This window comes from Danio rerio, chromosome 20, assembly GCF_049306965.1.
Source record: "Danio rerio strain Tuebingen ecotype United States chromosome 20, GRCz12tu, whole genome shotgun sequence".
Taxonomy (NCBI): Eukaryota; Metazoa; Chordata; class Actinopteri; order Cypriniformes; family Danionidae; genus Danio; species Danio rerio.
This window is the reverse complement of record NC_133195.1, coordinates 6534864-6547021: the sequence shown is the minus strand read 5'-3', so window position 1 is coordinate 6547021 and position 12158 is coordinate 6534864. Positions and strand designations below refer to the sequence as shown.

General features: G+C 38.9%; 1 protein-coding gene across 4 annotated transcripts in view; it reads left to right on the top strand.

Annotated features, from left to right (window-relative positions):
- Positions 1-12158, top strand: part of trappc8 (trafficking protein particle complex subunit 8) — a 164717-nt gene that overhangs the window by 86219 nt on the left and 66340 nt on the right. For all 4 annotated transcript variants that reach the window (XM_017352638.4, XM_017352637.4, XM_017352636.4 and 1 more), the window contains 4 exons: positions 4933-5099; positions 5199-5273; positions 5374-5467; positions 10188-10345. In XM_017352638.4, coding sequence (XP_017208127.2) covers positions 4933-5099; positions 5199-5273; positions 5374-5467; positions 10188-10345 — 494 coding nt within the window. The remainder of the gene's footprint in view (positions 1-4932; positions 5100-5198; positions 5274-5373; positions 5468-10187; positions 10346-12158) is intronic.

The window sequence follows — 12158 nt, the reverse complement described above, 5'->3', positions numbered from 1 at the left end:
GAATGCAAGTAACTCTGCTCTTTTCCTTGAACCTCAGCAGTGACCTTGGAATTTAAGAAATTGTTAGTTGTTGGTTAATTTTAATATCCACTGCATATGCGTTCTTCCAAATTTGGATGTTAAGACCTCTCTATTCCCTCGACCGCTCCACTGACACAAGCTCTTATTTTCCTTTGAGGTTTTGATGCATTTATCGGGCTTCGTTAATGCGTTTGATGTCTTGCAGGGCTGCGTTTTTTTTTTTTTTTCTTTTTTGGTTTATGAGTTAATTTTTAATTGGCCTTAAATGAATTATTCACCATTAGCTTTCCTCTTTATTGCATGAAAACTGTAAAAACTGACTGATCCTAAGAAAACAAAACAAATGAGGCATAGCTGTCAGGGTTCTGCCACTCTGGTCTTTGTAAATTCTTGTTTTGGTAGCAGAGCTCTGACACTACCTATGTCCGGTCCTGTTTCTGTCTCTGTGTGCGCGCGCGCCGTCAAGGGTGTATGCAGAGTGTGCGCGCTGCCGCTTGATGTGGCCGCGCACGCACTGCGTCCGTCAGACACACGCGCTCTTGTACTAGTGTTTGTGTTTGTTCTGTCAGCGGCGCGCTGCTTTATTCTCGGCGCCTCCATCTAGTTGGTTTCAGTTTTGGTTGGCGCTGAGATGAAGCATGCGCGTTGCTTATGTGTGAGCGCACGGTAAGGTGTTCATCTATCGTGTGCTCGTGTCTTGCGTCTTTTGTCAAAGCACGTGGCCCGATGTTTACATTGTGGTCACGTGCTTTTTGTCGTGTGCTTCAGTGTTGTGCTCCTCTTGTCATGAACATGCGGTTGATGAGTTCTCTCATTGGCCGCATGTTCTTGTCATGTGAGCGCATGGCTTGTGTTGTCTCTCTGTGTCATGCGCTCTCCCGTCTATTGTCTAGTCCCACCCTCCTTGTTAACCCATTATTAGTTAATTATGTTCATCTGTTTTTTGTTAATTTCCTACAGTTTATATACCCCTCACTTTTGCTGTCCTGTGCCAGTTCGTCATCTCATGTTGTTGTTTGAACCCTTGTCTTGTCATGTTTCCAGTCCTCATCCTTGCCAGCCTGCCCAGTCCTGTTTGTATGTGTATGTATTTGTTTTGTTAATGTTTTCCCCCTCTGGGTAGTTTATTTTGCATTTTGTTTTATTTTTATTATTTAATAAAATCCCCATTTTCCTGCACTTGAGTCCTCGCTCCTTTTTACCCATTTCCCCTCACCAACCCTGACAATAGCAGCTTTACTTGGATTTGACCTGGACAGATTAACAAACCTCCTGGCCAGTTGTGTATCTACAGTGATTACAGAGTTACACTGGAAGTAAAAAACAAAAAGTAATATAAAAACAACGACCTCCTTTTATTTACTAGTTTGTTTGTTTTTTGCAGTATTGATCAAGAAATGAATTACTTATAATGGCTGAATGTTCACCTGTCAACACCCTCACCACACAGGAAGATTAAAGAAAAACAGGAAGAACAGTCACCCTCTGGTGATCCTGCCATGTTCCTACGTTTTTTGTGTTTTTTATTGGCAAGTATGGCAGCAGCAGAGATTCAGATGCAACAGTGTGTTTCTGAGTATCATGATTTAATATTATTTCCAGAAATGTGGTTAAGACAAGGCGGTATGGTAGCTCAGTGGTTAGCACTGTCACCTCACAGCAAGAAGGCCACTGGTTCGAGTCCCAACTGGACCAGTTAGCATTTTTGTGTGGAGTTTGCATGTTCTCCACGTGTCCGCTTGGGTTTCCTCCAGGTGCTCTGGTTTCCCCCACAGTCCAAAGACATGCGCTATGAGTTGAATAAACTAAATTGTCCATAGTGTATGAGTGTGTGTGAATGTGAGAGTGTATGGTGAGAGTGTATTTGCAGGGTTGTGTCTGCAAGGGCATTCGCTGCGTAAAACATGTGCTGGAATAGTTGGCGGTTTATTTCACTGTGGCGACCTCTGAAATAGAGACTAAATGTGTACTAACACTGTTATCCAAACCATGCCTAGGCCCGTTTCCTGGATCATTTGAGAAGTGTGAGTGCTCTGAATCGGGCTCTGACACGGTTCATTTGTCCGGTCCAGGCCCGGTTGAAAGAGGTGTGCCAGAGCGCTGTTCACTTGGGCTTTGGTGCAGTACGCTTGTAGTGTGAGTGCAAAGCGCGCCTGAGCCCGAAACTGAAGACGAGACCTGACTTTTAAAGGACTGTTTCATATGGATTTATTAATCATTCTTACTGTTTAATAAACGCAAACTGTCATAGATTATTAATTAAAAATCATTATCATAAAAATGTAGCTAATTATTTGCAGTTTCCTGTAATCAATCATAATTAATTGCACATAAATTTGATTTAGTTTAAAATATAGGGGATTATTGAAGATTAAATACATTTACCTAATTAATTGCACTCTTTTATGTGATTTAAGGCCATTGCCAATTTTATTTTTGTCTCTCTTTCCCCTTCTACTTAGCCGTTATAACACAGTGTCAAGGGGAAGGGCTTCAAAATTTACCCCTAGGAATTGGGACAGCACCTGCACACAACATCATATGTCATCGCGATCTCCTGCTTCCTATGAGATCAGACGATCGCAACTGCTGTAGTGATTCTAGTTGTTGTATTTTCTGGTATTTATCTTCAGGAAATCGCTGAAGGCATATATTATGTTATCATAACGATCTAATGTGGCAGTAAGATCGTAACTGTACCGGCTATTTACACAGTGGCCATATTCATCTATGTAAACACAAGAAAACAACATTAACATTATAGCAGACACTGTTAAAAGCCCATTCTCAGCCACTAGACTTTTCTGACAGGGTATTTGAGTGTCATCGAGTGTTAGAATGTTGTGGGACTGCTGTACAAGAGTTATGATTATGGATTAAAGATCCCGAAATTTTTTTTTTTTTGCGTTTTTTTTCTTTTTTTTAACAGAAACGCGTATTAATATATTGAAACATGTTCGTTTGTTGTAAAAATTTGTAATAATAACAAAAAATACTAATTTGTGGATCTTCTTACTTTCGGGTTCAGCAATACTGCCGCTCTGGCTGGTGTATTCTGGGAAATTTTCTTACCCCTTGGTTTCAAGTGTGGTCCTGAAAAATCATATATTCACCTCTTCCTCTTAGCCCTACGCCTTCAAGCTAAAGAGGATTGGGACACCCCTACCCATAGGCGTGAACATGCAAAATGAGGGGTAGGGGTAAAGGGAAGAGCTAAGGGGTAGAATTGGGATTGCGCCTTAATCACAGTTAGTTGCGCCTAAAAATAAAATATATATATATTAAAAAAAAGTCTTTTTTTTTCTTTAAAAAGTAAAAGTTTTTTTTTTTTTTGTCAGCGAATTCAGAGAAGTTGCAACATCATTCATTAAAACAGTTACAGAACATAAGCGCTCTTAATTGTCATACCAAAGAGCATAGAATCACCAAGAGGCGACACTCTAGTGCAAATTGGGAAACAGCCACTAGATGGCGCGGCAGACATTTTGGAATGCAAACTTTAATAGAACAACAGCATATTATTAGTCTGTAAAATAAACTGTTAAAAGTGCTAATGATTGTGATAGTAAGTGTTGTATTGTCGTCTTTCAGGTTGTATCTAAGCTTTAATGCGATTTTTAAATAAATAAATAACAAACAAAGCAGCTGCTTGCCATCGCAGAAGCAATAAGGTCCAATCATAGATATATACACTAGATATCGCATAAGGACCCTGAGCATGCGTCAATAGCGCTGCCACATTGGTACAGTGCTCCCAGGGAAAATGTCATTCAACCGCACTAGTCAAGACAGTGTTATTACGTGAAGATGTGGGACTTTAGCGCTGTCTACGGGTGTAAAAACGAGCAAACAAAGAAAACAAAGCACAAAGGTAGAACATTTCATAGGTAATATTACGTTTTTTTTTTCTGTTTTTGTATGTTCTGAACTTTTGTGCTAATCAGGTAACGTTATTGATGATAACAGTCACTTACTCCATTCACCATAAGACAAAGTAGCTCCAACACGCACTAAACACTCGGCTTATGCTAGTTTTGTTGAATAAAATCAGCTAACAATGCAAAAGAAATATGACAACGAGATGCTGCGCTGCCAGAAACTTGTATTATTGTCGGCTAACGTTAGTGAAAGAGTCGTTCGGGGGATTCATTCACAAACTAATCGCTCCCTCTGTCAGTATGAGAAGTGAAAGCAGGAGAGGAGGTGTGTTTCAGGACATGATTAGATCAAATTTAACAGGGAGGTTGAATAGTAAATTTCTGTACACACAAACACAAGCTTTCTGTCAGGAATGCCCGTGCGGTTACTGTTCTATCAATGTAGAAAAGTGATGTAAAATTATAATTTTTGTAATTAGAAAAAAAAATTACATACTAACATCCAGGAAAACTCCCGATCATAGATATATGTGTATATGTGTATATCTCTGGCTTTGGATGTCCACAGTTCTCCACTGTACATTGGTCCCGCATTCATTTCAAAGGAGCGCTACCCTGTAGCAAGATGGCGGCGCTATTGACGCATTCCGTTCATTAGACAACAATAGACCAGGCAACAATCTAGTGTATATATCTATGAGATCCCATGGACAGCCAATCGCCTTCACTCCAAAATGGAGGAATCCGGGGGTTTTGCTGGGCGCTGCTGTTGCAATGGAACGTTCTATTGAATGTCGCCTCTTGGTCATTCTAAGCTCTTTAGGCATACCAATCCTTACTAATTGTATATGTTTGAATAAAAACAAACATTTTCATGTGACCAAATTTACCAGATCAGTACATTCAGCAGTTTTACTGTACTAGCCCACCTAGGACATCCTTGGATCTGAGTTGGATTATTCCCTTTCCCTGTCATTCTCTGTCATGTTGTTTGCTATTAATACATCATCTTCTTTCTTTCTATACGTTGCAGAGCCCATCATCGTGGAGGTGGTTTTCCGCAACCCCTTGAAGGTTCCCTTAGCTCTGTCGGCTCTGTCTCTGCTTTGGAAGTTTACAGTGAAAGACTTCTCAGGCCCTCAGGACAGCACAAGCGGAGAAACCATCAGCAATGAGAAAGAGGCAGTGGCTCTAAAAGAAGTAAGGCTGTTAATCGTCTCTCAGTTCATCGTCCCCGAGGCGTCCGGCTTTGAGTTTCTCATCACTTTGATTAACTTCTTGCATTTGAATCTGTTCCAGACCACGGCTCTCGGTGACATCATCGATACGCAAGTCATTCCAGAGTTCACCATCAGTCCAGAGGAGACCAAAGTGGTTAGAGCACCTCTTCTTTTGACTTCCCATTGCTTTACACCAATTAACTTTTTTTGGTAATTTATCTGATTTCTTTTCTGTGTTTCTTTCCCTTTTGCAGGCGCGGTTGAAATTGCTTCCTCGTAAGACAGGAGAGTTGCATGTTCTCGGTGTTGTGTATAACCTGGGCACTGGAGAAGTCGGCAACAGTGAAGGTACATCAGTAGTCAGGGCTGAGCAATTTTTATTATTTTCTTTATACAGACTGATTTCACACGGCCACCATTTTAAAAGTTAAATCAAGGCAGCGGTGGGAAGAAACCTGGAAGTATTGCCTGAATTCACACATACCTGGCTGTATTTCTCATCAGAGAAGAGAAAGTGACACAATTTTATCATTTCAACACTTTCCATGTGATCCGAAGGTCTGTTCTAAATGGATAGTGAAAATAAAAAGGGATATCAGACCTCATTTTCAGCTATGATCAGGGAATTTGCGCTAGTTAGCTATAATTTTCTTTCCCAAACACACATTTTAGATGCCATTAATCAAACTCAAATTAATGAACTGATTCTTTCACTATATTAGACTAGAATTTTGGAACAGTGTTGGTTTGCCATTGTGTTCAACCAGCAACTGCGCTTAAATGTTAGCGGGAAATGGACGTTTTTCATGTTATTCAACCTCCTTTTAGGTGTCAAAATCACTGTTTTCACCTTGTGAAAATTAACATTCTAAAGTACGATTTATCTGGTATCTATTCATGTATCTTAATGAAGCACTAGTGAAATAATTTCAATATTTTATAGTTATTAATGTGAGACACTTATCAATATTATTTTTTAATACAAAATATAGCTGTCACACAGTATCAGTGTCATTTCCACACAACACTGTAATGTCACTTTAAAAAGTTTGTGTGAAAGATTATTAAAGGGCCATGACACCCCCCACTTTCGGTTAAAGTCTACTTCAGAATTTTTTCAAAAGATGCATGATTAATGGGCGTGGAGCTCCGCGAGCAGAGGGCAGGAGTGGGCGTGGCCTGCAGGGGAGAACGACTGTTGTTGTCAGTTGGCTCACAAATTGAGACACAAACCGTGAGGAGACGCATGAGTTTATAGTTTACAAAGTTAAAATGCAAAGAAATGAACAGTGATTTAATGCCCTGCTACATTTGTTATTCGTAATTTCATATACAGATAACCACAATTTATATCATTATAAAGGTGTGTGTTCATGTAAACACTATAAATGAGGACTTCTCCCTCAATCCCCGTATCCAGCAGACTCAGTGCAGCAGGTCTCCTGACCTGTCTATTTTAACCATTAACCCTGCTGGTAATCTGGAGGATTTAGGCAAACACAGCAGCACGGCGATGTGTCTGAATGTAAACGAACTCCTGATAAAAGACAGCGTCCGCCATTCTCAAATTCTCGTGCTGCTCTCCCGACAAAAATGCTAGCAGCGCGCACACAGCTTTGCTGTATGATCGGCCCTGACAAGAACGCGGGGGAAAACATGCAACAAACCAAGGTGGATCATGGAAAAAAACGCATATGAGCCTTCATGAACGGCTAAATACTGTGCAGTGGTTTCCGTGTCTCTCAGCTCGGGCTTGACACTGGCAGGTCTGGCAGGTCTCATAAATAATTAAGCAGCCGGCTCTTCTCATAGGATAGGGAAACTCCGCTATGAATAATAATGAGAAACCGACACGTCATCATTGCACTTGCAGTACTGCGCTACGTCGCAGATTTTGATCCTGCCCCAAAAATCATTTTAAACCCGGAAGCTGAAATTAGCTGACAAAAGCTCAAAATGATCCAGTTTTCCCCACAATTAAAGCTGACTGGTGCTAACATTGTCTTAACTGATGCTCAACAAACACACATCTGTGAATATAAAAAAAAAAAGTTCTCCGGGGTGTCCTGAACCTTTAGGGTGGTTTCTATGAAAATGAATAGCGCCATCTGAGAACATGTTCAAGATTGTGGGAATTTACATTTTGTCAACAACACTTGAAAAAAAATCACAGTAAATATTGCTTGATAAGGAAATTTGTTTAATCTACGTCATTTCCAAACATGCTTTACCTTTAAAGATGTTTTTAAAAACCAAACAAAATGAAGGTGAATAAGAGTGTTTTGTATACATGAAAGGCTAGCATCAATTCAAAGCTAATCGGTGAAGCTATTTTTCATTTTTTCACAATAAACTGCTGAAATGTCATTTCCACCACTGTTATTTCCATCACCACACCCATTTAAAAAAATATTTAAAAAGATCTCAACACACATTAAAAGTGTATTCACAGTGTTTAAGTTCATGCTCTATTTAATATAATATTCAATACAAATTCAGTTTATTTATTTTGTAAAAAGCTCTTAATATTAAATTTTAGAGTGTGACAGGTGTACAAGTCAGCATACAACTAATTTATTTCATTGACAAATGTGTGTGGGTGTGTGTGTATATATATATATATATATATATATATATATATATATATATATATATTAGAGCTGCACAATTAATCGTTAAAAGATATCGAAATCTCGATTCGACCCCCTAGACGATCTTAATCCAGCATTTCTACGATTTTGCCAATCATATTTTCAAGTTCAGGAGAGAAGAAAAGGCGGCTGCACGAATCTTCATTGTTTCACACACGTTGCTCAGTGACATTGACACCTGTAAAAGATGTTGAATGAGTCACATACTGTATTCATAAGGTATAATTAACCTAAAATATATTTTTTGTCTTAATATAATGATGTTTTCGCAGCCGGGAAATCACACGTGACGTGAGCTGCTGACCGTGAGCTATTATCACAGAGAGGGCGGTTTCTACTTTAGTTTCTGTTCACTAAAGTAGACGCGCGTGCATCTATCATTAAGCAGAGCGCACGCGCGTCTACTTTAGTGAATAGAACAATAATGTGAATAGTGAATATGTTGCGAGCAGCAGGTAATTCAGTTGTAAATAATATTCAGTTTGTGACACAGAGTGATCGTTTGGGAGTCGCGCGCGAAGTATGAACAACAAGCACTTAGCTGTCAAAATGAAACCGAAAGTGTGCACTTCATTTAAATGATCATATCGCATTTTAGAGTTATGATTACTGCAAGCATTTGATATGTTTTTTCTTTCATAGCGAACCCACAGTTGAAAATAAATGTTTACAATGTCAGTATAACTACTCTAGCCTATATATTGTTAAATATAATCTGAAAATGGCAAATGTCGGATTTTACCAGTAAAATGGTCTAATATGACAGATTGCAAGCATATATCTCAAACATAATAATTCAACATCAGAATTATTATAAGTAGAAAAGAACTATTTATAAAAACCAGTAGACGTACACATAATATTATTTTCGATGTTGTGCCATATGTTTGTTTTTACCATACCTTTATTTTACATCTACAGAATCGTGAGAAAATCGTGATCTTTATTTTAAGCAAAAAATCGCGATTCTCATTTTAGCCAGAATCGTGCAGCTCTAATATATATAATATGGAAAGATGCTCTGCATTGTGGAAGGATTGGTTGAAATAGATACAAAAATTATCTAGACAATGTTTGACTGCCATAATTTATTTAATTTTGAAATAAGCTGTATATTGAGATGTGGTGGAATTTGACATTTTTTCAGTTCACGATGGAAAACAAATCTTTCTCTTCTTATCTAAGTTTGTCCTCTTATGCTGTGTTCACACCAGACGTGGAACGCGCGGATAAATCGTGCTATTCGCGCGTAAATAGCCGCGTAAACATTTGAGTTTACTCGCTTTATTCGCATGTCAAATTCACATCAGAACAGACGCGGATTCGCGTGATGGTCAGGGCTTCTGTCTGCCCGAAGACTCTAGCTTCATAGCTAAATGGCTAACATGGATTTTATGAAGAAAATAACACTGTTTATGTGCTTTATGAAGACTGAAAAACAGCGTCGATACGTTTAGGGTTGTGTCTGAGTCCACTACATTCTTTCAGAGGTGCATCCAGCTCTGTGAGCTCATAAACTCCTCCAGAAACTTAACCTGGATGACGGAGGCTCTCAGCGGTGCTTCTGACTGAGCCAAGCCGAGTTTGATGAACAGTTGTCGGTGAAGGCTGGAGGATTTCCCTCGGAACACCGACAACAGGTTCTACGTCACAATCACGCCCCCACAAGAGCAAGCTTCTGATTGGTTAACGCGGCGCGAATGTCCGCGGAAGTTAAGATTTTCGAAATCGAGAGATTCATGTGAAATGCTCGTTAAGCGCGTCAAACGCGCAAAACGCTCAATTCGCCCCGCGCCATTCGCGCAATTTGCTTCATTCGCGCGTATCGCGCCATTCGCGCGTGTCGCCGCCGCAGGATGTCTATTCGCGCGTTTGCATTGACTTAACATGTAAATCACTCGCAATTGACGTGCGTGCCGCATCTAGTATGAACGCAGCATTACAGATCTTAAAACCAGACAAATTGTTTAAACTTATGTGGCTATGTTACGTTAATTTTAAACAAGTTTATTTACTCGACTTCACAAAAGTCAGAACAAAAAGTGTCTGTAGTTGAAGAATGGTATTTATTTATTTATTTATTTATTTCAAATTTAGTTACATTACGATTGTATAAAAAGTGTATGCATACAATTATGTTTGGCGTTTGCTGCATTATTTAAAACATGTGGCTAAGAAATAGCTTTTAACTTCTTTTTTTGGTGGGGCCAGTGAAAATTTTGTCTGGGCAAGTAAAAATCTGAACCACCGGCCTGATTGGGCCAGTAGAAAAAATTCCCTAGCATTGAACCCTGGTTCAATAATGGCAATGTAACATTTTCCAGCCCTATTTTGTTTGGGCCAAATAGCCTGTAGTTCACTGAAATCAAGTGTGCTTAGTGTGATGTGAGCGTAACTGTGATGTGTTTGTGCTGCAGGCTCATTGGCCAGTGATGTTATGTGTGTTCGTGGACAGCAAAATCTGGAGATCCAGGGGCCCAGACTCAATGTGACCAAAGAAGAAAAGACTTCAGTCAAATATGGACCAGACCGCCGTCTGGACCCCATCATCACCCCAGCCATGCCCTTACTGGAGGTATTTTATTTCTTAACCAAACCTCAACTTTTAGCTTTAAAGTTGAGTTGAAATGGAATGTGCAAAATATTATCTCTTTATTTTTTTCACCTTATGACATTGAAGCTGCTTATTAATTAAGAAAAGGGGAGTCACATGTTCTTGATATGGTGTATAACCTGGGCACGAAAGAATTGGGCCAGGGAACTTTATTTTAAACAGTAATATCGCAATATAACTGTTTTCATTATATATTTAATGAAATTTAATATCAGTATCAATTTAATATCAGTATCAAACAATATCAGATCATGTAAGAGATTAAAAAAAACATTTCAATTATTTGACCGGCAGTGCATTTGGTTCAAATTATGATTGATTTATAAAAGAGCGCAAAAATATCAAGATCTTGGTCCAGTCTGATTTGTCACATGCCTGATTGATCAATATCATTTTTATATTAGCAGTCTACAATGAGTGCTTTGAGAACAAAGTACGTTTTAAGGCACTGGATCTCGTTTTTTAAAGAATGGGAGCAAATAATCAAGGCCACGTTCAGCTTTTTCTTTCAGTTTTCTTCTTTTCCTCTGAAATAATGAATAATAATTGATTTTAGATTTAATGAAGTCTTTCACATAGATTTGTTCCTTCTTGTGAATAACTTTGCTCTTTGCTCTCCAGTCAATTCTTTTTAATATTGTCGAATTTATATGAACCTTTCTTTAAATGCAAAAGATTACCTGTGGTTTTAAAAACTCAGTTTGAATTTTTCCAGCCAAAAAAAGCTTTTTTTCTTCTGCTAGAACCATAGACTGTAAAATATATGGGCGTAGTATTCATGACGTCACCCATAGGTTTCTAAAGAGAGCAATAGAAGTGATAAGTAGGCGCGGCCAACCGTTGCCATTTTGTTTACGCGTCATCACACCCACGGCGGGATACCAAACAAGGGCAAAGAGGCGGAGATTGAGCTGAGCTACAGACACTTCTGGCATTTTGCTGAGACCTGGTTCAGACACACTTTTCTTTGGGAGAAATGCTTAATACTTTATCACCTGCAACTCGTTTGTATTCTGACCACTTGTGCTTGGTTGTATACTATATCAATAAAGTGTTTAGACTTTTAAAAGCACTGCTGTAATACATTGAGCCACTAAACATTGTTCTTATGACGTTTTTCAACAGGAGGAAAACGCAAATTACTTCCAAAAACTTCAGATATAGTCTGTGTTAGTTAATGTAAGACTATTGATGAAATCCTGCATAACACTGTATGACAACGCTTCAGATGACTGTTCTAGAGCCTACAGCTAATCAATCTGACAGATTCTGGAGTGCATTACAGCTCTAAATATAAATATAAACGAGAAATGATCTTAAATAAAACAAATACATGTATAGAGATGGTGTATAAGTATATAACTTTACTCACATGGGAAACGGAGGCCACGTGAATGGTTTGTGAGCACAATTAAGTTCACTCAGCATGCCATGCCATCTAATAATTGTAGGTAACAAGTCCAAAAGGCAGTTGACTGTGTAAAGCCACATAAAACAACACAGAAATACGATAAATATGCCGAGTTCAGTGGCTAATCTGCAGGATTCAGCAGAGGTGGCGGCGACCAATGAGACCTAGCTGTCACTCAAGTGGCCACGCCCTTAATTATGCAAACTTAATATAACTTAATATAAAGGAAACGGATGAGTTATAAAAAAAATCACCCCCCTCACAGTTGTCATGAAGGGTAATATTACCTGTATTAACCAAAATCTTTTTTGTACCAGGCTGTAAACACCTTTTTTTCTGCTGTAAAGTTGGCCATTCTAACAG